General features: G+C 39.9%; 1 protein-coding gene across 34 annotated transcripts in view; it reads left to right on the top strand.

Annotated features, from left to right (window-relative positions):
- Window positions 1–26379, top strand: part of KIAA1217 (KIAA1217 ortholog) — a 360062-nt gene that overhangs the window by 254242 nt on the left and 79441 nt on the right. For 21 of the 34 annotated variants that reach the window (XR_014953216.1, XM_085573014.1, XM_085573016.1 and 18 more), the window contains 2 exons: window positions 1510–1590; window positions 10935–11130. Coding sequence is in view for 33 of the 34 variants with exons in the window: in XM_085573014.1 (XP_085429140.1) it covers window positions 1510–1590; window positions 10935–11130 (277 nt within the window). In the remaining variant the exon portion in view is untranslated. The remainder of the gene's footprint in view (window positions 1–1509; window positions 1591–10934; window positions 11131–26379) is intronic. The other 13 variants (XM_085573026.1, XM_085573022.1, XM_085573018.1 and 10 more) reach the window with 2 other exon arrangements.

The following is a 26379-nucleotide window of genomic DNA, read 5'->3' as shown; positions in this document are numbered from 1 at the left end:
GGCATTGAGAAGGGACTTGGTCTTATACAAACCTTTTCTTCTTCTTTTTTTATTTTTAAAGGGAATTGTTTGATAAAAGCCAAGGAAGGTTTCTCAGGTTTGCGTATGTGGGATAGTAACATTATAAAAACATGAAAAACCCCAATACAGTTTCAGTATTACCGAGACATTAGCAACAGACTGTTTTGTCTTTGTGGTTTGCAACTGGAATGTTTCCAGTTGTTGCCGGAAGGCTACATTTAATTTGTACTGTGTTTGCATAAATAGCTTATTTGTAAAAATCACATTTTACTTGAACAATTCTAAATTATGCAGTTATCATAGGGAGAAAAATGATCTATTGTTCTCTTTAAAATAAAATGGTACTGCCCTTCCAAAGTATCCAATGGACAAAAGCATGAAAAATAATAGTATACTTATAAGTTGCTTATCTCATCCCCAGAATCAGCTCTCACATGCTCATATCCTCTGGGTTTGTAAAATACAAAAGATTTTTAAAATTACTCTCTTAATTGTGATGTTGGCATTATAATTACTTGTTAAATAAGATTCTTTAACAATGACGTCCTTGTTGTCAAAGCAGTTGCATTTCTTTGCCTGGTATGAATAGCTGCATGTTCTGAACTGGGAGGCAGCAACTGTGGGAGCCTGACTCTCTTGAAGGAGGAATTGATTGCTTAGAGAAGGTTTTTTAGAGCACTCTACAAAAATCTCCTTTACCCACAGGCAAATGAAGATTAAGGAAAATACAGGACATCCACCTCTGTGAACTCAGACAGCAGTCGGCAATTTCCCCTCCAATTAGCATCTCGTTCATGTGTTGGAGGAAAAAAATGGTTGGGTTTTTTTGGCCCTTAAACCCCTTTTAGCAAATTCTCACATTCTGTAGGGTTCAAGATCAGAGGTAGAAAAGAGAGATGTGATTGGCAAAGACTTTTTATTCATACCATAGTATACCATAGTTTCTCTTATTCTTTTTTAAGTTGTGGTTACTCATGAGTTACACATTATTTCTAAGTTCTGCTTGAAGGATTCCATGTCCCTGTAGTAAGTGTGAAATGAACACAAAAGTGTAATGACTGCTTCTAACTCCAGCCAAGAGTTGTATCATTTCTCAGGAAAAAATGTTTTGTTATTTGTCAGTTATGGTTTATACATATATATATGTATATATAAATATATGAATCTCTAAGGCTCAGCATTCAGCCATTAACTCTTATATTAGAACATTCTTTGTTTCTTTGACATACAACCACATGTAGCACATCTGAACTGAGTCCAGCAAGAGTTCTGAGAATCTTGCATATTGAGTATTGATAGTGTATTTTTCTCTGCCACATGTGCATTTCCTTCATTGTTTTTCAGTGCTTCTCTTCTCTTTTCTTCCTTTATTCAGTATACTTTCAGTATGTACACAATATTCTTTTAAAATTTCTATTGTTTTCCTTTTTCTTTTCCTGTTAACAATTATCTCTCCCCCTCCCCTTCTTTTCTCTCTTTGATCCACAGGTTTTGCAGTGCATGTTGGTCTCCCTTCATTCAGAACTTGACATTCAAAGGTACATGATGAAAATTGAATCCTCTCAGAGAGTTAGTACTGTACTTTCTTTTTTCTGCACTCTGCTGTGAATTGAGTTTGTTGCCCTTTTAATTGTGTGTGTCTTGCTTCACAACTAAAATTCTCAAATAAATATGAATCTGCATGCTTTGTCTCTCTGTATTTCACAGCAATGAAATATTATGCATATAGATTAATTGCATATGGGAGTGTGATGCATGTGCGTCCTCTGACAATTTTTTAAATTCTGACTTTTCCTTTAACGGCATGAGAGACATGAAGTTCTTGTATTAGATGCTCTGAAATCCACCAAAATTCAGTGGGAGATCCTTGATAAGTAAGTGATTCCTAAGCACTGTCCCAATTCCAGCTTTATATTTATTTTATATACATATTTGGAACTGGCTTAGGTGGTAAAAGTCTTGCTGCAAAATTAAGGACATCTCTGTGGGCAAAGCAGTAAATATTTTTGTATTGAACATGCAAAACATGCAAGTTCTGCAACTTGCAGAATTATCTTATACGCACAGTGTACCTCTGAAGTTGCCTGTATCTCACCTTTCATCCAGTTGAGCTTCTCTTCCATTTCTAGATGGCTTCTAAAGCCATACAGAATGGATGTCTACAACAGTTGCCTTTGTTCCCCCCGGGGAGACAGTGAATGTGTACAGACCTTGTAGATTCACAGGTAGAAGGTGCCTCTGCATGGTTTCTACTGCAGCCAAGAGCGCAATCATAAAAACCCCAAGAAAAGGCATGGTGGGAGCCAGGACGCAGGACTCAGAGCAGGCAGAGGCTCATTTGCTCCTGACTTGTGTTTCCCCTCTCAGGCTTTAAGGAGGCCAATAAACATGGGACCACAGGGACGGGTGGGAGAGGCTGAGGTGTGGACAGCAGGAAGCTTCTCCCTTCCTCGCCAAGGTAGCCTCAAGGGAGGGAAAAAGAAGCCGAAGAGGAAGGCGATGAGCTGGGAGAGAGGAACAGCAGAAGCTTCTACAGCAGAACCTCTCCTACGGCAGCCCCTAACTCTCCCAGGTGCCAGAGCAACAAACTCTAGTAAGGGCTTCAACACGTTTACTTCCACGAGTAGAGGCTGAAATAAGTCCTTGGTGTGGGTGTGCTGTGGCTGGCTGCAGCGCAGCCTGTCCCAGGCCATTGTTCCTGCTGGGGACTGGCATCCGCCACCCCTCCTGTCCATGGGGCTTCTTTCAGGTGTTTTTAAAATATCACCTTAATGCAGAGCGCCTTCTCAGCTTGTAGAAACACAGAAAAACAGGTTTTTCCAGGATCGCTGCACGGTGTTCCTTTGCTTTGAGAAACAGACACCACAGAAACAGACCCTCCTCCTGTTTTCCTCAGGGACGTGTGTGGGAGGAACAGGGATGGGTAAATAATCTTCTTGAATCAGAACTCACTATCCCCTAGGTACATTTAGGCATCTGGTATATATTCTTCATCCATACCCCCCGTCCCCCCACCCTCCTAGTTTTTGCATGTGGTTTTAAGCATGTAAAGATCTTTCCCCTTTAATCAGCATAATGACAGTTTTTGTTTAAATCATCCCTTTTAATCTTCACAGTTCTCATGGCGATTTTGGGGATTGTGTAGGTAGGAGTTACCTCACCCGCTGCTGATGAAACGCAGCCATCTCCTGGATGGAACAAAGGGTCGTGCTGGGTTGTGAATACTTCACAGTAGAGTTTTTCAGGAGGGAAAAGAAAAATAGCTTCCAACTGAAACTGCCATAAGGTCTTAATTAAGACAAATGCTGATGTCCAGGCTGGAATTTATGGATAACTTATTTAAACAAAGTAATAATAAAACGAAGCTGTGATGCAAGAATATGACAGAGACTGTGAAAGATGAAATTTTGTTCTGAGGAAAATTAATGGACCCATAGAAGAAGCCTTGGCAGGGAAGAATACTGAGGTGACTCGTGGCTTTTTTAATTTGACTCTCATATGTGAATAAGCTCTTCACATGATGAAGGATTAGAATAAAGCAGAGAGAGAAATTGTTTTATTTTCAAGGTTTCTTTCATTAAGTATGACTTTTGCTTTTTATTAGTGAGTAACTAATAGTTTTCTCTGTTGTTTTACTTCACTTTCTACCATCAAGTCTCAGGTGTTTGTAGAAAAAGAAAACCTTGGATTTGGACAGAAACATACTGTGAAATATTTTTACACTTTATTGTGGATGGCTTGGGGTTTTCTGATATTACACATATTCCAAAGAGATGCCACAGCATGTTACATATTTCAGTCTGGACTTGTCTGGACCAATTAAGCTGCTGTTAGACGGGCTGTTGAGTTCCTTAGGGCAGCATTTTCAAATGCAAGTTCCTGCAATTAAACATCTGAATAAGAGGTCTGGCAGCATAAGTGCTGAGCACCTACAGCTTTTATTGCTCCTAATGAATATCTTTACTATAGACACACAGCTTTCCTGAAAAACAGGTTTCAATGTATCTAGGTGCTTACAGTTAAAAAAAAAAAAAAAAAGTTGGAAAATGTTGGTTTGTGTTGGTAATATATAAAAGAATTTTGTGAAAAACTTTTTTCTTTTTTTTTTTTTTTTTTGCTAATTTTGGGGATCAACCAGCTGGAGAGCAAGCCATGGCCTTGCCAAGGGGGAGCAGCCTGTGGATATCCTGCTCGGTGATTCACAGCACTCGGGATTAAAAGAAATGAGTTTTGGCAGCTTGCCACAGCAGGGAGCATGCAGCTGGCCACCAACAGGAGCTAGCAAGGCTCGTGGGAAAACGTGCGGATTTTTAGGATGATTTGAATATCATTACAACCTAAAAATATGGCAGAGAAACTCTGTCCCATCATTAGACATGTTTTTTTTCCTCTAGGTGGAAGAAACTGGGGTTAGCATCAGTGAATACAGAGTAGTAGATAAAGATCCTGTCATCAGCAGAGAGGAGTTTTATCTTCAAATAAATTCACTAACTTGAGTAAAATGTCCACTCGTTGGAGCATCCAGACCCTGTTACAGTGACAGGAAGTGCGTGGCTGTGACTGAGCATTACTGGTGCTGATGACTGAGTTATCTTCCCCTCCTCATTCTCCATGGGAGGGAGGAGGAATGCTTTCTTTTACCTAACTTGGAAAAGTTCTTCTGGGTCTGTTTCCTCCCTCCTCAGGTTCGCAGAACACCGAACTCGTTGCTTTGCTCAGTGGCCGCACGGCAGGTGGGCAGGGGAGGGCTCGGTGACCTGGCGCTGCTGGCACTGCGGCTGTGTGAGCCCCCCGAGCCCCGGCTGCCCGCGGCACGGCCACGCCAAGGAGGCTCCAGGCAAGTGGGGTGCCTTGCTTCAGTGCTGGGGTGGTGGGCAGCCATGGCTCAGGCATTTCTCCTCATCAAAGAGGAAATTATTCTGGCTATTCATACCACAGAAATCCATATTGCCACCAAACTGAGATGCTTGTGGGAAATAACTGGTTTTGTAACTCGTTGTTGATTCAACAGAAAATAGTGAAAAGTTTGGGAGAGAAATGAAAGCTAGAGACGTGTTAGTCCATGAGCAGGCATTAGGGAAGAGTATAACTAACACCTACAGATTCTGTATGTAGGCAGGTGGGCAGCTGCCCTCCCACTCTCTTCAGCTCTGGAGAACACGGATGCTGGCATGTGCCTGCTCCTGGCATGGTACCATTTCCAGCTGGTGGCATCCCAAAGAAAGATGCCATAAATTTTTGCATCTTGTAATGGTGAAAAAGCACCAAAAGCACAGAAGTGAGTTTGTCATGAGAGATGGTTTAATGTTGCATTCAGCTGCTGAGTCACCTCCCCACCCCCAGCTCCCCCAGTGAGACAGAGTATCCAAATACATCAGTTGCACAGAGGTAATATGAACTTTAGTTTATATAGACTTGTATAAGCATTTAACTTTTCTGAGAAAGTGCTATGGAAAAATATGGAAAATGCTTAAAACCAAGATAATATAGGTAGCATTTGCTTTCTCTTCAACAGTAACGTGTCACTCAGCATGTCCAGACAAGTAAAACCCTGTTGCATTAATATAGAAACCCAAAGACTCTGTATCTGTGGAAAAAGCAGATCCATCCTTCAGACAACAATAATGTGACACAAATGTGATGAAGAAGTATTGTTGCAGTAGTAAGAATTCATGTGTTGTGGCAATATTTCAGAGTTAATAAACTCGTCATACACTAAACACTGCCTATTTGCAGTCTGTCACATATCCTGTATCCATCTTTGGCACATGTCACAGGACAATTAGTTTACATGAAGGTCAAGAAGAGTAGGCTTCCATTTTTCTACTGATTTTTCCTCTCTATTTAAAATGTCAAGAAGACTCTTAAATGTGGAGGGCGGGGGCTGCCTGTGCTATGTTCATTAGAATACATGATTGGAAAAATATATTTTACTACCTCTGTTTTATTTTTGGTGCCTTTGTTTACCATTTGTACATTGCCAGGAGTGTTAACAACTTCTAAGATATGTAAAATTATTCTCCCAAATAGATAAATTTCTATCATGACAAGGACTAAGGAAGTTCTTGGAAACAAGAAATAAAAAGAGGGAATTGACTGAGAGATGAAATTAAAACTTTCTTTGGGTTGTGCATTTTTTTTCCTAAGTTCTGTTTTGTCTATGGAAATGTGTGAAGCAAATTTGCAAGCGAAAGGAAAAGAGGGAAAAAAAGTTTCTGTTATATAGATTAGTATAAAAAATAACTGGAAATGAGCATAGAAGAACAGAACTATGAAGAACAGAAACATAAAACTGCCTAGAACAAAAGCATGAGAGGATTAGTGTGGACAAATGTGTGCAGAGGACCAGAGGCAGAGGCATGCAGAGAACTTGATGAAAATCCCTGCTACTCCATGACTGCCCATTACATTGGCATTTCTGCAGTATGTCACTTTTCGTTATTCAGGTACTTTCAGGCTTTATTCCTAATTATTTGCAATTTTACTGCCTTTAAAGAGCCTTGCACTTCTTTTTTCTTTATTTTTTTTTGAGTCAGTGAAAGGGCTAAAGCAGATGTATTGAAAGTGCATTCTTTTGCCAAGCTGCAGCAGACAGATGTCTGTCATAAGGCTTGATTTACTACAGTTTTAATTCTTTGTCAAATTCCAAGAGTGGTTGAAAGATACTGGATCTTCTGTAATTGCTAGCTCCATGTGCTATACTTAAATTTATACCCTGAAAAGGTTACAAGGGTCTATTTCCTTGTAAATAAAATAGTGTATCCTAAGTAAAAGAATCATCAAAAAGCAGTGTGTAATTGCATGTAAGTTTGCACCAGAATTGTCCATCCCTATTTTGGCCTATCTTTTCTGATGATCTTGTAACCCAGAACTAGTACAGACAGTATCTTTTATCAGAGAAGTCCTTAAGGAGGGTCAGCTCTACTCAGCTGGTGAAAGATGAACCCTATTGCACAAAGTAATATTCAGGGGAGTGCCTCCTAACATACTTGGGGGGAAAGACCATGGCTGAGTGAGGAAATGTAACCTAACTGGTCTTGGCAGAGGGAGGAGAGACCTGCTGCCTCCTTCTGAACCTCCTTCTGTTTTCTGGAACTTATCCCCGAGGTAGCTTGGAATGTGCCAGCATTTCCTTGAGTTTGTCTGCCTCTGTGGAGTCTCTATTTACACATTTTAATTTTGGATAATGCTGCTCCTTAGTGGTATATCTTGAGTTTTCTCCTCTGTTAGATATTTCAGTCTGCTATGTTTTACTGTAGCAAAAAAACGTACCATTCTGACTCACATAGCAGCAGTCTAGACTATGACTCTAGCTGGGTCCTCTGTTGGGTCCTGAGACACTGACTATTGGGGTCAACATTTATTTTGTGCAAGATTTTACTGTGTACTAGTTCCTGAAAAGTCCTTAAAATGACACTTGAAGTATTATTTTAAGCATTTTAATATTAGTCAACATCTAGAGGAAAAAATATATATGGTATTACTTATTAAGTATTTATTTGACATTTGTCTTATTCTTCTTATCTGATATTAGAATCAACACCCTGAATAATTATTACAGGGTTGGACCATGCTGAAGGTTTCTGCACTGCTTCTTTCAAAAATCTTTACAAATACTAGTAGCTACAGCTCTGTAAATGTTGCTGGTTCCTTCCCCACTGCATGAGTTGGTTTTCCTAAGGAGTCATACCTAGGAATCAGCTTGATTATTAAATAGCATCAAGCCTCATGCTCGTTGCCAATAACAAAAATGCTTTCCTATCAAATCTGCGCTCCTAGCTCTTTTGAATACCCACTGTTGTTGCTGAGTATGAGAATATTTTTAGAATCTGTTTAAAATTCAGAATCCTGGAATGTAATGTTTACAGAAGTTTAGCATGACAAATAACTTGAAGCCTTTCATAAACTTCATGTGTGTATTTGATGGATCTCATTTATAGTTTGTATTGGCTTTATGTTTGTGTCACTCCACTTACTGGAGTGGGATTCCTATGGATTTGAGCTGGTGGATTAAGAGGAAGACTGAGCTTTATATCTGAGCAGAATCTGTGGTGTGCCTCTGGATTGCTTCAGAAAGCTGCAGCATTGGTGGTGAGAAACAAGGGCTGCTGAAAAAGGATAATTTTTAGTGTGGTGGGTTGATCCTAGCTGATAACCAGCTACCCCCCAAGCCACTCCATCCCCCCTCCTCTGCTGGAATGCAGGGGAGAAAATAAGATGGAAAAATGTCATGGCTTCAGATAAATGCAGTTTAATAAAGAAAAAGCAAAGGTCATATGCAGAAGCAAAAGTAAACAAAGTACTCTCTATTCCCCATCAGCAGATACTGACCAAGCTCTTCCCAGGAAGTCAGGTTTCAGGCTCCAGTACATATAGCAGTTGCTCCATAGGACAAATGTGGTAACAAATGGTCCCTTTCCTCCTCCTTTTTCTTAGCTTTTATTGCTGAACAGTGATCAAGTGGTATGGAATATTCCTTTGGTCATTTTGGGTCAGCCTTCTGACTATATCCTCTGCTAAGATCTTGCCCATCCACAGCCTCCTGGGTGAGTGAGGGAATGTTGGAGAGAGCCTTTGTGCTGTGCATGCCCTGCTCAACAGTAGCAGAAATAATGGTGTGTTATCAACACCTTTCTGGCCACCAATACAAAGTGCAGCGCTATGAGGGTTGCTATGGAGAGAATGATGTCAGTTAGATCCAACAAATTTAGGTACAGTAATGACATCATGTCACCTGTGAGGATCTGGGATGCTGTGTCTTAGGTCCTACAGCATTGCCCCAGGGACAGCCAAAGAAACACAGCCTTGCTGAGGCTGGCTCCATCTGTGCATTCACAGGACACGCTGGGCAACTGCTCAGCTAAATCTGTGCCTTTGGTAATAAAGTGTCCCCTTACTGCTCAAATATACATCTGTTCATATTATCAATGAACAATAGACATGCAACTGCATGTCTCAAATTACATTTGGGGATTATTTTATTATAAATTGAAGAGAAAAAAATAAGCAAAAGCAAAGCAAAATAAGCTTGGTCCATATTTTCATTTTATCAGTATTTTTTTTCTTTAAGAAACAAAAACTATCTCATCCCAACAAACTCTGAAACTAAGGATCTTTGGGGCTTTTTAAAATCCTGTTTCTTTTAGTCATGGTTTTCTAGACAGGGAGAATTATATGCCTTCTAGCTCTCTATGAATGCATTTATACAGATAAGTTTTTAATCGTGACAAGGAACTACAGAGCTGTAATGTCTTGGCTTGGTAATACTTCTGTGATATGCCTGTGTAAACAAAATACTTTAGCAGTGATGGTTCACGAGACATTTTGGAAAGCTGAATGAAGAAGTACTGACTTACCAGATTCTTTTCTGTGTTTGCAGGTCATTTGTCACCTCTGTAACTTTCCTGGCACAAGTCCTTGTATTTACAACCTGCAGACTAGTGCTGACCATGTCAGAGGCACTTCAAAGCATACTTTAGAACAAATGTTGTTAGCTTTAAGTCCTGCATAAAATTCAATGCTCTTGAACAATTTCATTGCAGGACATTGGATAGTACCTACTATTTTAATATTAGCATTTAGAATGTGGGTAGTTCAGGAGGATTTACTTTCTTGTGAGGTATATCTAATAATTGTATTTTGTGAGCAACTGTACAACTTGGCAAGAACAGCCGTCTACAGACAGATAAGGAAAATGTAATAAAAGTTGAAGTTCTTCATACATTCAAAGTCACATGAGAAATATTACATGATGCTGAAATTACTTTTGCTCATTTCACTTGAAAAACCACTGAAAGAAACACAGGTAAGCAAGATTAGTTAGCTTAGCTTTCCAGAAAGAAGCATAGTCTTTTTTGGATCTTGACAGCATCTTCAAACCTAGAGTTGAAGTTGATTTTGATTTTAACATAATAGCATCTGACTTTAAATGATAGGGGAGATAAAAACATATAATTTTAATGCTATCTCATGCCTGGTGCTGATTATAGATGTCTATAAAGTTCATATTTACATACTGGGTTTGGGACCTAGTAAGCTTGCTTTGCTTTGAATTTCTGCTTTGTATGTTCTCATTTGTTGTGATATGGTTTGACTGAGAGAGACCAGGAAATTATTCTTTCAGAGTAATAGTACATGTGGTTGTGGGGGGGTTTCACCACACAGTATTGAATATGCTTCTTCAAGCAACCCCTTTTTGTGGAAAGGAATTATAATGTCAATTATAGTTTGCAAAAAATGTTTAGGACGTTTTATTTCCTGTTGAGTGTGTTTTTACTAGGCAGAGCCTACCGTGAAGAGCTGGTAGAAGTGCATAAATGAAAACATATCTCTCCCCTGCTGGAAGATTTGGGTTTTTTGCCAGCAGCTGTGTTTATCAATTCACTAATATGATTTCCTAGTAAAAGTCATAATTAATTTGGTCAGTTAATGAAGACAGTTCTGATTTATGCTGGTGCATCAAAAAAAAAAAAAATTGTGATTTTAACTAGAAATGTTAAATGGCTATTTTGGCTATGCTGCATGACCTGGATCTTACATAGATGGCACAGCAGAAGATACTGAAATTGATAGCTCTACAACTCCATTACAGTACTGCTTTTCAGAGGATTTTTCTTAGCAGGTTTTATAAAATTAGAGTGTGTGTATGTGTGTATATGGACAAGGAGAATGGCATTACTATCAGCACGTCTTTTCCTCAGGGCCTTGTTAGCAACAAAATTTGCAATGTGGATATACAACCATAAAAACTGCAGCAGAATGTCCAAGGACACTTATCCTAAATAATCTACACAAGTGACTTCCAGCATACCAGAATTTGAAGAATTGGACTCCTTCCTTCTTCTCTTTGTTTTTTTTTTTTCCTCTTACACTCTGGTTTCAGTAGACTAATATGGAAATACTCTGTTTTGCAGACAAGAAGCCCAAAGCTGTCCCAGAGCCCACAGCCCAATTTGGGTGACCACACAGAACACCTCTCTGAAGCATCTGCTGATTCCTTAGAGGCCATGTCTGAAGGTGATTCTCCAACCCCCTTCTCGAGGGGCAGCCGCACGCGGGCAAGTCTTCCCGTTGTGCGGTCAGCAAACCAAACAAAGGAAAGATCACTGGGTAAGAGCCTGCTCCAGTCCTTCTCCATTCTGTGTTTAGTCTGTGTTTTCTATTTGTGGATTTAAAACAATCTTTAAACAGTTCGGGGTTTAAAAAGTAAAGACTTTGGTAGCACATTATTTTTCATGTCAGGTTGTTCTTGGGAAATGAACTCGGTTTGGGATACTGAGCAACTTGAGGGAATGGTGAAATTATTTTCGTTAGATCTGAAAGTGTGATTGGGAGCATGGTAGAAATGCAGGGAGAGAGATGCAGGCCCTGACATGAAATGCTGAGTAATGGTTAAAACCCACTGTTGTGAACACTTCCTGCCAAGCCTGCACAATATTTGGCAATGAACTTACAAGATTGTACCCTCATTTTCAGACAGCAGACACAGGTTTTTCACTTTGTCATCTCTTCAAAGCCAGACTTAGTTGAAAGAAACCTAGAGATATTATTGCCTTTGTAATCCACCTTACTGAAAAGGTTTGTATTTGTGTGGTGATAGGTTTCTGGGCTGAGGATTTGAATGGATATGCTGACGGAGATGCCCTTTACTTTGGGGCAGTGCCCTTCCGTCTGCAGAGTGACACGAGAGATGTGTCAGCACAGGTGGACAGCTCTGCTTCCTGCATTTTTTCCATATCTCAGGGTTGAATTCAGCCCAGCTGTGAACCAGAGCTCCTTTTATGATGGTGAATTTAGCCTCAGAGACTCTGCTCAGCTGATGGATGGTAGGAGTAAAGGCTGTTCTTTGGAGGGAAGACACCAGAGGGCAGTTAAAGCGTTGTGGGAAAACACGTAACTCATCTGTGGGTTGCTGAGGAAGGCAGGTTTTGCTCATAGGTAGTAAACTGAAATGCTGCTTTCCTGTAGGCTCATTTCCCAATATAGAGAGTGACATAAATTGAAGACTGGACTGTAAATCATACCATGCTTGTAAGCTTGTCACGGTGGTTTACTTGTCCCTCAATAATCTAAGGCAATTTCTGTCAAGAGTATTATGATATCTGACAAACACAGCAAATGTGAAGAAAACAGGGCTGGAAGGTGTCCCTTACTCACCCACAGCTGAAAAGTGAAGAGCAGTGGGTCTGGAAACAAGGAGTTGATCCTTGTTCATGTCATGGACAAATGGCTGCTCTTCCACAGCCTGCTGGGCCACCAATATGTTGGGCTTTTGGAAGAGAAATTTGTGATACTTCAACTTGGATAAGACTTTTTGCTTTTGAGGTGTTTTTAAGAGCACATGTATGTTTACTGTACATGCACTATTATTTTTACTATACTATACTGCCTATAAGTCACTGCTGGCTAGAGTATGGCTTACTTCACCCCCAGGATTTTCTCTAAAACTTGTATTTGCTTCAATGAGATGTTAAGTGGTTGAACGTTTGGAACTCACAGTCCTGCCCCACTGTGTGGGCTGAGGACCCCAGAGCTGGATGCAGCACTGCAGGTGGGGTCTCACCAAAGCAGAGCAGAGGGCAGAATCCCCTCCCTTTACCAGCTGCCCAAGCTGCTTTTGATGCAGCTCAGGGCACGTTTGGCTCTCTGGGCTGTGAGTGCACATGGCTGGGTCATGTCCAGCCTCTCACCCATCAGCAGCCCAAGCCCCTCTGGGCAGGGCTGCTCTCACCCTGTTCATCCCCCAATCTGGTGTTAGTACACATAACACACAGGGCATTGCCCTGACTCTGGGCACCTTGCACTTGGTCTTGTTAAGTCACATCAGATTCCCACATGCCCATTTCTTGAGCTTGTCCAGGTCCCTCTGGATGGCATCCCACTCCTCAGGCATGTCAACAGTGCCACACGGGCAGGTGTCCTCTGCAAATTTGCTGAAGGTGCATTCAATCCCTTCATCTATGTAATTTTTAAAGATATTAAATAACACTGGTCCCAGTAGAGACCCCAATGGTCACCACTTGTCCCTGATGTCCATTGGGACTCTGGGCCATTGACCACTACCCTCTGGATGTGACCATCCAACCACTTAATTATCCATCTAACAGTCTGCTCATCAAATCCATCTATCTCTAATTTAGAGAGAAGAATGTTGTGGGGACCATGTCAAAGGCTTTACAGAAGTCAATATAAAGGGCATTTTAGCCCTTCCTTTGTCCACTGCTGTAGAAGCCCACTGCAGAAGGCCACTGACTGGCTTGGTCAGACAGGACTTGCCTGTGCTGGCTGTCCTGAATCAAGTCCCTGTCCTCTGTGTGTGTATGTGTGATCCTTCCCCCAGGTATTCTCAGCCTCATGGTATCTTCAGCTTAGGGATTTCCTGGTTATGGTTTCTACCTCTATAATAACCATCAAGAGATGTCTCCTTCAGGTGTTTGTTCAGTCAACCTTTGATTCCCATGTAAATTTTTCACATCCTCCACAGTTCATCTGTGACTTTGGCAGCAAGTTCCTGCTGATTTACTGCCCAACCACTGCTATCATGTTGCTTTGTTTTATGTTTATTTATCAGCTCTAAATTATGCCCCTTTGTCCTTGTGTTGGAAGTGACAGCAAACACCAGATTGCTATCTGCTTCCCCCAGACCATTTCTCTGGCCTATCATTTCCTTCAGGTGATTTCTTATCCAGCTGAAAAGTGCTGCTATAACCACTTGTTGCTCATCCAGAAACCATCCTGGACACTTAACTACCATTGCTGACCTGAAGTTTTGCAGTTCAATAGTATCTTTGCTAACATGAGAGGACCATAAGTTCACTGTTAAGTAACTCATTCTTAAACCCCTTTTTTTAGCATCTCTTGCATGTACTGAAATGTGTTGTCCATGCCCTAATGGAGGACAGCCACATGAAGATATACTATTTTATTTAATGGCCAAGATTTTGATCCCTGCAAAATACCCTGTCTTTCATGTGCCAGAGATAAGGTCCCAGCTTGTCCCATCACGAACAGGCCAAATGCAGGAGAAAGAAAAAAGTAAACAAACAACAGGGAAGCAATGTAACATGAAGCAATTCAGTGGATAGTTTTTAGGAGGGGTCACAGATATGTGTGGCTTAAGGGGTCATCATACTAGCCAAATAGGAGGTAATATATTGTCATCACCCCACAATCTGTCTTTTTTAAGTAGTTCCAGGAACCAATTAATAACAAATATTTTGTTTTAAAAGATGAAAAGTATTCCAAAATAATATAAAGTTCAACTTTATATTATTATTATTAATATTATGTGCATTTCTTTTGTAATAATGTCCTTTTTGATCTCTTCTGCCACTGTGTTCTAACAACACCATCAGCAACTTTTGAGATGCTTTGCATGGTCTGGTCCTTTTTATTTCCAACTATAAAAGGGCGATGTTTATTTTTAAAAAACAGGAAACTGTTCATAACTTCAGTTTTAAAAGTGTCCTGAACATACCTGTATTCATATGATTTTAAATAATCTATGTATCATCACCTACCTTTCTGTATCTATTAATTTTATTTAATATAATTTAAATAAAAATCATGTTTTGATCCCCAGTGAACATAATTTCAGCGAGGAGTATAATGAACTTTTGGAAACTTCTCTTAATTTTACATTGTATATCTCAATGCATTTTAAAAAACTGATTTTTTTTTTTTTTTAATTCTAATTGTTCTGTGAGTTCCTATTTTGTAAGCTATATATGAGTCAGTTTGTTTTCAAATTGTGGTCTGAATTAACATGGAGCCTGAGAAGGAATAACACAAATGCATTTTGGCTACCTCACTATCATGGGTTTGTCTGTCAGGACTAATCTAACAGGACATGGTATTCACATGGAATTGACCTAGAAAACAGTATTCCTATTGTGGACCCATTTAAAATTTCAGTCACAGCTTTTGGAATTAAGGTATATCTTGGCTAAGAAAACTAGAAATCATCAGTTGCTCTATCATTGTGCAGCCTGGAGAGAAAGCAAGATATTAAAATAAATGAATTCACAGTGCAAGAAAAAATTAAATGTATTTTAAAATACGTATTTGAAAGCTGGGAGCTTTTCCTGTGTGATAACTGTGGGAAAAAAAATTATCTAGCAAAACTGCCAGTGAGAATCAGCTGAAACCTGGAAAGTGCTCAAAAGCTTTCAGCAAACTTCACTTGCAATTTGCCTGGAGGAAGCAGAACCTGACAGGCATCCAGCAAGGTTACGCCGGCAGCCGCCTGTGCCCGCACTGCAGCTCGCTGCTGTCCCTGCTCCAGCACCTCCTGGTGAAACGAAGGCTGACAAATATGTTCACTTGTGGTCTCTCATGTGGTGCATCTGTCCAAACAATGGGCAGCACTCTGGTAAGGCGCCCTGGTAAGATTTTTTAGGCTCTGGCATCCTGTGGTGATGGAGACCAGGGCACCCGGTGCCATGGGCTGGAGCCCGGAACCAGCTGTGATCTCCCACTGCAGCCACAGCTGCTGGTGCTCCTGCAGGGTTGGGCTGCACCGCAGGGCTGCATGAAGGAAGGACACGGCACAGGGGGGATTTCCATAAATGCACAAAGAGTTGGGGTTGAGTAGTGACTGAGGAGGACGAAGCTTTATTGCTCAAGGTTTGCAATCATCTTTTTTGGGTGGCTCAGCCAGGTTGCCAGGCTACTCCAGTCCAGATGGATGAGGAGCAAAGGATGACTGGGCTCCCTACTGGTAAACCTGTGCCTAAAGTTAGGTGGTGTGAAAAGGCCTCTTCAGAAATGTTTGAGCCTGCCAACATTTGCATTTTATTTGCATTTGGAGGGATTACGTAAATGAGTAAAATTATACAAATGCTTAAGGATTGTCATGGGAAGGGTCTTAAGTAATCATGGAGTATTCTGATTATTATTTATTAGCCCCCAAACCCAAGTTTTGGCAGGCACAGATTTTAGTGCCTGATTAATTAGTTTGCTGCCACCTTATATGGAAATTCCATTCGTGATCATAATCATAACGCCTCAATCTTTTATAGCATTTCTTGCAGATGTTTCTCAAAGCCTGTTAAAAAAGAAAGTCGTGGCCACAGTGACAATTTCAATCATAGCAAAACCTTTGCAGAGAGACAGATCATTGCTTTTCAGCTGGCAGTAGAAATAACTCTCTATTCATAGAGAGTTATTTATATTTAGTATCTACAGTATGCAAGATACTGTAAGATACACAGAGACAAATATAAATGCTAAAGGTAGACATATATTATATTTGCGGTAATTAATTGTTACTTACTATTTATGAGCTAGAAATTAAAATAGGCATGTAAAATCAGACAGAAGATGTGAGAATGGCCATAGACTTTATATGAGTAACCTGTGATTTGCTAGTAGTGGCACTGCCCTCTGATTCCTTAGGGCATCATTTAAGCCTAATGAAGTCAGCAAGAACTTTGGTTTAGTTTATGAGAGAGGAACTCCCTGGGAAGTGCATTTCAAGTTAAGGCTGAGTATAACTTTAATGTATTCAGACATCTTAAAGAATTTTCCCTATCTTGCCTTTTACAGTGTATGCAAAGCAGCCAACATGCAAAAAGGTCATGTAAATATTTGCTGTCGTGGTCAGATAGCTTAACAGAGACTGACAGATTTTGACAGCCTGAAACAACTAGTTCCAATTAATGAGTTGAAATGCAGACCCTAGGAAATTATAATACTCTAATGTAGCTCAAGTTTTCCTTCCAGCTTGCCAAGACTTTGTTTTCTTTCCCATTTCTTCAAATTATAATAACTAAAGGTTTTGGATTTGGAAAGAAAAAAACACACACCTCTTACCTGAAATGTTTTGTAACAAAAGAGTAGAAGAATGTAAACAATGATATTGACATATCAGAGTTTTTTCTGTTTCATTTATTGTCTCTACAGGATATATGAAAGGCAGGTAGGTATAGGAAAGAGTGACATATGTGACTTCCCAGGCTAGCTTTTGTGCCCACAATTACTGTTTACTTAAGAGTTTCTTTCTCCTAAAATAAAATGTGGGGGAAACCTGGAAAAAATTCTTTTAAGGAGCAAGATACCATTTAGTATATACTGTCTCAACAGAGGCACATTCTGGCTGCCACCAAAAAGCTGATATGCAGGGTATTTTAGATGCTGTGTCACACCGGAGCTGAATTTTGTTGCAGCAGCTTGTGTCAGCATGGATCTAATGGGTTCATTGCAGTGATACTGGACTAGAAGATGTACAGTGTACCAAACATACCCATTAGTTATGTAAGTCTGTGTCTGTCACTTCTATATCTGTTAAATGACTTTTGAATGCAGCCTTTATTATTCATTTGCACTGCAGTAATACCTTGAGTGAAAACAGTGCCTTGCTGTGTTGGGTAATACATAGTGACAAAATACTCCTATTTCAGAACCTTGCAACATTAATAAATCAGAATGAAAAGTGGTGAAGATAGTAGGAGAGGTAGAGTAATGAGTGTACAAACTGGATGAACTGAATAAAACTGTGTCAGGGTGGCAGTGGCTTTTCTCTTTATGCTAAATAATGCCCTCACAAAAGGCGTAATGTCTTTATCTAGCTCTACCATCACTTCGTATTCTGATTTAGCAGCAGCAATTTGAGCGTTCAGTAATTGGTGTCTGCTGGAAGACAGATCTGGCAGCTGAAGTAGCTTATACAGGCCTCCTGCCTTCAGAGCAAAGGTAGGAGGCCAGATGGAGTAGTCCCATGGGGTGTATCTAGGACAGGAGCTATCACTTGGATCAATCAGATCTAATTTTTGTGTTAGGTAAAATTTGTAAGTCTACCTCTAATACAGTAAATCACACACACACCAGATCCTTCCATTTGACATGGTTATGCAAAGGAAAAAAGTATATTGCAGTTCCATGCATTGTAAGAAGTGTAAGACTTCAGCCAAGCCGAGAAGCATAGCCTGTCCCTCAGCACATTGTACTTAGGATTTGCTGCCAGGGCTGACAGCAAGTCCCGAATGAGGGCAGCTCTTGGATTTAACCATTGCTCCCAATACTGTTTATATATTTAGGCAGTGATTCAATGCATAATTACTATGCTGCACCTAAGTTCAGGTTTGTGTTCCCAGAGGGAAATAATGTCATCTCTGTGGTATCATATAAGACTATCTCTTTTATTAGTTCTTGTTCTCTATCTCTCTTCTGAGTTTCTGGCTACAGAGTACCCAATTCAAGCAGGATAAGAGGATAATCACTGCATCAGAAGCTTGTTGATAGCCTGCTGATTAGGGTGCTCTCTTGGGACAATAGGGGCAATGGTCTGAGCAGCTCTAAAGATGGGAGCCCTTCTGGATATTTTTTTTACTACTCATCTGTTTCATAGGAGATCGGTGCTTGTACCATTGCTATTCCCAGTTACCTTCTGTGATGAACAGACCATCTGTGGGTATGAGGGTGGATGTTGTTAATCTTGGCTTTAACAAAGCCTTTCACATCTCCCATAGCCTCCTTGTAGCCACATGGAGAAGGTAGGGGTGGCCTTCAGGGTGTGTAACCGGCAGCTGGGTTTTAGCTGTGCTCCTCAGGGCTGGACTCTGTGCCAGTGATTTTTGACATCAGAAACCTTGTTGTTGGGATGGAATGAACCAGTAGTAAGGTCAAGTCTGACACTAAGTTTGGGAGAGCATTTGATGTGCTGAATAGTCAGATGACCACTTCACTGGGACCCAATGAGCCAGTGAAGTGGACTAGCAGGGACTTGATGAAACTCCAGAGAGGCAAATGTAGCCTCTCATCAGGGGCAGAACAGCCCTGCAACAATACTGGCAAGGACAGGTTGGCTTGGTAGCAGCTTTGCAGAAAGGACTTGAGGAACGACAACAAGGTGACTATGTGTTGGCAGCATGTCCATGCAGCAAGGGAACACTGCATAGCTATCTATGGGAAAAATTCAGCCAGCAGGTCAAGGGAAGGGATTATTCCCCTCTTCTCACCATTTGTGAGGTTGCTCTGTGTCCAGTTTTGGTTCCCCATACATGAAAGATAATGACAAACTGGAATGAGTCTTGGAAATGGCCTCTTGGCATTCTGCTTCTTAATCATGCAAATTGAGGTCTTGGTGCCATGATCCTGTCTAAAATAGCTTGTGAGGACTTCAAACAAAGTCAAGCTGTTTGTTAGAGCCAACAGAGGTGAATTTTTGGTGTGGTGCCCTAACGAACTACACTCTTAAATGCTGAACACTCAACTCCTAAATTTTCTACTGACAGTAGTGAACTTTTTAGAAATGAAATAACTTCAGAAGTATTGAAGAGAATTCCTGCTGTAAATACAGATCATTTGGTAAATGGAGCAAAATTACCAAGGCATGCATGGCCTGCCTGACTTTAATGCTTCATGGCTATGGATTATTAAAATGGTCAGATTCTTCCCTTGAACACATAAATTTTACCTCATTTAGTACTAAAAAACAGGGTTTATAAAAATAGTTACTACTTAAATAATGAGTTTGATACAGCTGATTTATACACAAAGGAAATATAATTGGGTAGGATATCTCTTTTTTGTGTGTTTATTCAAGAGGAAGAACAAATATTCCAAGAAATTTAATTGGTATTTTCTTTTCTTTTTTGCTTTCGTCCATTTAAAAGTTACTTACAAAAATGTCCCTATGTAAAGTACTTGACTAAAGTGGCCTTAAATGCTTTACATATCTGTGTAGTCTTTGGCAGGTACATCCTTGGAAACTGTACTGGTCAGCTTGGCACCTTTGGCTGGGAGTCAGCCATGGCTTACTGGCTTCTTCAGAGGGCAGGGGCTCAGCTTCTGGTGGGCTAAAGCAGAGCCTGCATGAGCATTTCCTGTGTGTGTGGAGTTCTCTGATTTTATTATGCAACACTGGTGGATGGGAGCTGCAGTAAATGCAGCATGGCAGAGCCTCTGTGGGCCCTCTGAAGAATAACTCTGGTACATATGAAACTTCTTGTTCATCTCACTGAGTTGTTCAGTTGTCATTTTTAAAATATTGTGTTCTTCCAAGTTTGCTGGCATTGTTATGTGAGTTTGAGGGGTATGAAAAAGTTGCCTTGATGGTCAGTTGGGCTATTCTGTGCAACAGAATACAATTATTGTCAAAAAGTGATCCTGCCAGAACATTGATTTCCAGCTGGGGAACTAGGTTAAACTGAAATGTTCTCTCAGAATCTCTAGGTGATAGAAGTAACTGTTCACAGTAGATGGACTTGCTGATATAGGTATATAGACAAAGTTGCCTTTTGACAAGAGGCTTTTTCACAGGTTTTATCAGGCATCAGATGGGGAAAATCTTTCGGTAAAATGGGTTTTCTTTCAGTAAAAAAAGTTGTCCATTTTCTTTTTGGTTTTTACTTATTCTTCTTAGCCAGCCGAATGCATTTGTTTGTAGAAAAGTGGTAGTATTTTAGTGGCAGTTAAAAACCTTTATTTTTCATAACATTTTGGTAGGAAATTTATGTGACTACTGAGTTTTCCATCTGTCTTTTTCATTAAGTAAAAAATTAATGCAAGTCACTGTAAGTAGCATAGAAGAAGTAAAATGTAATACTAGACTAAATTAAACAGTTCCTGTTTTTATTGAAACTGTTATCAAACAACTTAATACCTTGAACAAATCTCTTCAGACTATTGTACAAAAAAAAAATTAAATAATTGCTTTTATTAATTAAAATACCTACTTTTTATTCTCTTAGTACTTTAAGACAGCTAAGTATATTCATAGAACATTTTCTGAATGTGGTGGACAGATTTTCAGGAGGGAGTACTAACAAAAGTTATTATGAGAGCTTCAGGCTAGAAATACCGCAAGAATCATGGCAATGATCTCAGACTAGTTGAAACTGTGTGGTGAAATAGGAGAGTTAAGTCTTGAGGGTATGGAAAGTAAGAACTTAATATTGAGGAATTTCTTCCATGCTGCAAGAGTTGTTACTGTAATAAACTTGTGTCTGCATAACTTGGGCAGAATTTGGTGATATGTGTTTGCTCTGTTCATTAGATAGTTTGGGGAGAAGGAGGGATGGGGAACAGAGAATAACAATATGGGCCTATGCCATGCTTACACTCCTACATATAACAATTTTGTCAAAAGTAAAGAAAAAATTGAAGTACCTTGAAATCTTAGTTATAAGAAATTTAAGAAAATTAAATTTTAATTAAAATGCACTTTTGAGGAAAGGCCTGGCCCCAACAAAAACAGTTATCATTGAGGCTTTAAAGATTATCCTTAGCTTTTAAAACTCTTGAAAGTCTCAAGTAATGACTTGACATATATATATATAAGTAAGAAACAAGGATGTTTTTTCTAACTTTTTTTTGTTACCATTGCTGCTGACTACAGCATGAGGGAATGTCCAGACAGAGACAATGACTCAATGAACTTATGGTGGAAGATCAAGCTAAAGCAGCATGAAAAGACAAAGATGCCCATTTTCTCACAAAGATGTGGTTAACTGATGGTTAGGGGTAAAGAGTGAAACTAATCCAATGGCATTTTCCCCATTTTAGTTATACCATGCTTTGCACCTTGTATTTCAAGGAGGTCTAGAGCTCCCAATGCATCCATGTTTTGATTGCTGTAGTCTAGCCAGCTTTACTATTACTAGAAACTTTCAGATTCAACACAGAATTTCCAGAGGATGCATACAATAGCTGTGTTGGAAGAGAGTAGGAGTGCTTTGTTCATGTCAGTGGTTTTGGTTCTGTGGGAAGGTTTCGATGCTCCAGCACCCAAGCATCCGACACCAGCCAAATACAGATTTTATCATTGGTTAATACTTCTCTTCAGCTGGATTAAGGTATTGCCAAATGCCAGTAAGATATTTCAATGCAGAAATTTGTAAGACATCTTGCCTACAGAGAGGGAGTCCTGTAGCTTCACATAAAAGACACTTCATGAACCCAAATGTAAGCTGTATTTTATTTCATAAAAGTGAGGAGTTAAATAACTTTCTGCATCAGCCTTTTTTCTTCTTTGTTACAAGAAAATTATGTGAGAAATTATGTTTCTCCATTTTAAATCCATTGTTTGAGAGAATTAACAGATACTTTTAAAGGTCACAGAAGGGACACAACGTTGTTTGTTTACTTGCTCTTGCTTTATCAGGTATTTAACTTTCTTCTCTAATATAATGTATTTCTAAAGATAATTTTTGTTCTTTAAACAAAAGCTAGTTGTAATTTAAGTTCTCCTAAGTATGTAAGCTGCCTTGCATGGAGATCATTGTTAGCAATATAACCATGATAACATGGTGCTTTGTCAGGGTTAGGTCAGCACCGTGTATGTGATGGAGGTGCTGAGAGATGTGAGCTGGGTGGTTTCCTGACACCTGCATGACATTAGCTCTTGGAGTAAACCTTTACCAGTTGTGACTCATGAGTTATGGTCTTACCAGCATGGGTGGTGTGCCAACCCTATTGTGTTTATGCAGCTCCATGCTCTAAAGCCAGCCCAGACCCCGTGTGTTCAGGTGAGATTCACCATCACACTGTGGGGGCATGTCCTCAGCTCCCAAGTGGCTCTGTCTGAGCTGAAGGCCTTTCTGTGAAGGTGGTGTGTGTCCCTGAGCTCAGAGCTGTGCCAGCTAAAGGCACAGAGAGGCTGCTCTGGGCATCCCAACCCAGCACGGGTGGGCTCAGCCACCCGAGTCAGGATAACTCTGTATCTTTCATCACACTGGGTTGTGTTTCATGTGATCATCCCTGAGAGAAATTATGAAATACTTAGCACATCCTGCCACTGACCATTGATAAAGAGGCAGCAGCAAATACTGTGTTTTGAAAGAGCTCTGTATGTAGGGAAGGAAAGGGCAGTCATGTGGTGTATTCACAGGATCATCAGATCTGGGTTTAATGCTTGTGAACCTCTCTTTGAACATGTTCTTCTGCCTCTCGGGTGTTTAATTTCCCTTCTATAACGCATACCTCTTTGTTGACAGGAATGTTGTGAAGCAATTTGTTACAAGGCTGATGTTACTAACATGTAAATGTCTTCTGCTGTGGCCTGTGTTTAAGTGTGTGGTCTGTTGCTTGTAGGGTGAAGAACAATCAAAAATGCTGGAGGTATTTCTGCAGCTAAGTTATACTACATGACAAAGGGGGTGGCTAAACATTCTAGTTTGGGTTGTAGCTGTAGGACAGCGCAGGGCTGGCAGAACCTCAGAGATCTTGGAAGTGGGAGCCACAGCATTGTCTGACATGCACTTCCAAATCTGTTATGTAGCGGCGTTACCTCGTTCACAGTCATCCTCATACGTGTTGTCCTAGGGCAGCAGGGAATTTCATAGTCCTCTTTGATCTGTGATGTATAAAAATGGGCACAATCTTCATGTTTCAGGTAAACCCATGGTAACAGAAGCATAAGTAAGTGCAAGAGGGACTTGAGGGAACATGGAGACAGGAATATCCCTTGTGTTTTATTATATTTCCAGCAGCTTTGCTGACATATGTTCTGTGCCCTAGCAAAACCATGTCTAAGTTATATTCTATTTCTTCTTGCTTTAATCTCCATGGGAGTGATTTTTTTAGCTGAAGGTAAAACACACCTCAGAGCTCCAGCAGCTTACGTGAAGTAGAACCTGTGGGTATTGTCAGTGTTCAGAATTTCACCAGGGCAATGTGTGGAAGAAAAATATTGTGAATGATTTTAACTAATGGATTTTGAGTTTCTTTATTTTGTCATGCTCAAAAAGGATTTTTAGAAGTGAGCTGTTAATTCTGTCAAATAGGAAATGCCCTAAAGGATTGCTGCATCATGATATGGATCAGACAACTCAAGAGAAAAAGCAGTAGGGTTTTTTAAGGGCATGTGATTTAAAGGAGAAGAAAGAAAAAAAGAATTTATTATGCCTTTGGAAACATCTTTTCTTTCTCAAGTGAGATTTGGGCTAAAACATTTCTCTAAGTCGTATGTTTAACCTGTCTGTTTTAAAGCATATATGCATATTTGCGTTGAAAATTCAGGACTGAATGACAACTATGATTTTGCTTTGGATCAGTATTTTGTGGGAGCATTGAAACACAGGCAAAATCAAGACTGTTTCAGTAATGATTTTTACTTGTGAGTAAGGAAGATTTTTCAACTCTGCCACTTATTCTGTGTTAATGGTTTCAGTAGCTCAATATTGAGTGTAGTTTTAATCGTCTGAAATGCAAAACTAGCATTTCTAATTTTTGCACTAACTTTTAAACTGGACAGAAAAGTGAGTCACACCCAACTGCAAAGCTGGTATGCAAAGCCTGTCCTTTTAGCAAAAATAAAAAAAAATTGCCACAAAATCCAAGAACATTTAAACACAAAAACATAGAAGGTTCCTTATGTTCTTCATAAGGAAGAACTTTTTCATAACTGAAAGCTGTCATCAAAAATTAGTATATCTTTGCATATCTTAGAAAAGTGAAATAAACAAAATCATTAACTTGTTTAATTTTTTTATAAATGTAGTTAGTTTCTGAATCCTAAAGAGTGTTTAAATGCATAGAATATTTGAGCACTAAAAAGACAATTTTACCTGGAAGAACATAAATACTTGATGTCTCAAATTATAATAAAAAAGAGAAGAATAGTTTAATAGCTCATATAATATTGGCATTATAAATAAAGTCATAGGAAAATTCCTCTCAGTCTTTGAAAGAGAACTAGCTTAATTTCAGTCTGAAAAAAGTTTTTTTCAGACAAAGGAAAATGGAAATTTCTAGTAGTATTCATATGGAGTTTGATTGCAATATTAATGAAGAAAGAGGTATCAGCTTTTGATAATAATACAAAGATTAAGTTAACAGCTCTATTTTATAAAAGCAGCCTAATATTAAATAATAGGTAATGTTGAGTAGTCTGTTTAGTATTCAGGAAAAATAACATCTTCCTTCCCTAAGTGCAAGAACAATTACCTGCTGATTGTAGGAACATCTGACTCTTTCTGCCTTCCTTTATAGCAATTATGGACAACATAGGGACAAAAGTATTAAAGACTTAGAGGAAACAGGGCTCATCTTAGCTTGGAATGCCTTCTTTTCTTTTCATTATTTGCCTTTGTATTTTAGGACCTCAGCTTTGCCCATTGCTTTTGCTCAGTGTTTGTATCTCAGCACCATAACATGCCTACCCTGTTTCTGATGACTTTCAAGTGTGACTCACTGACTTACGGTCTAAGTTTTGTGATTTGCTGAGATTTGCAATGACTGATGGCAACTGCACTGAGGGCCTTGTGTTCTCAACCCTTCTGATTATATTGGTCATGTGAGAACAACTTTACAGTGCATCTCCATTGCAACTGCTGTGGTGAATTCAGATTGTGCAAAATGCTCCGCCAGGCTTTAGCCCACCTGTGTTAATTATTGATTGATGCAAAGGCCTGGCAGCACAGAATCCTCCCAAGCTGGACAGAATCCAGTAGAGGATCACAAGGATCATTAACTTGTGATCCTCTACTTGGGATTGGTTGGAGCCTCTTTGCTCTGACAGGTTGAGAGAGCTGGGACTGTTCAGCCTGGAGAAGAGAAGGCTCAAGGGCAGTAATGTCATCAATGTACAAAAGAACCTGAAGGGCGGGGGCAAAGAAGAGCTAGGCTATCTTCATTCATGCCCAGTGAGAAGGCCAAAGATAATACCTACCAAATGAAACATATGAGATTCCCCCTAATATCAGGAAACCCTTCTTCACTATCAGATTGACCAAACACTAACACAGGTTTCCCAGAAAGGCTGCGGAGGCTCTGTCCTAGAAGATACACAAAAAACTGTCTGGACATTGTCCTGCACAAGTGGCTGTATCTGTCCCTGTTTGAGTGGGATGGGAGTGGACCAGATGACCTCCAGAGGTTTCTTTCAACCTCAGCCATTTTGTGATTCTGTGATTTGCCATCTTTTTACACCACTGTGGACGCAACACTTGCTCCATCTCATACAGCAAGACAATAAAGGTGTTTCATCCTGGGACATTGCAGTGTTGTACAGAGACACCTGGGATGGCTCAGGAACAGCACAGTGCACTCAACTGGGTTTACCAGTCCCCATCTCCTTGTATCCATAGTAGTTCAGCTGAAGGCTTGCTTCTGAATCTACTCCCTAGTGTTATACATCCCAGGAAATTGCTTTGTTTAGTTGCAGTCCTGTGGCAGCTTGCTGTGCAGGTCCTAATAAACCTTCTGACACTGGAAATGCTCATGAGAGGATCTTTTGGTTTTCTTTAGTAGCCAGACCCAGCATGGTTAGAACTCATCAACACCATCAAATCCAGACTGATTTCTTCTGTTGATTGGGATGGCTCTTTCTGAGTGCTTTAGTCCTTGGAGGGCTTTGGAGGTCACAATGGCATGGGACTGGGCTGTAGCAATGCTCATGAGCCACACTCATGCAGTACT

The sequence above is a fragment of the Lonchura striata genome, chromosome 2 (assembly GCF_050655825.1).
Source record: "Lonchura striata isolate lonStrDom1 chromosome 2, ASM5065582v1, whole genome shotgun sequence".
NCBI classification, from domain to species: domain Eukaryota; kingdom Metazoa; phylum Chordata; class Aves; order Passeriformes; family Estrildidae; genus Lonchura; species Lonchura striata.
The sequence above is the reverse complement of the archived record's forward strand: the minus strand, read 5'-3'. Positions and strand labels throughout refer to the sequence as shown.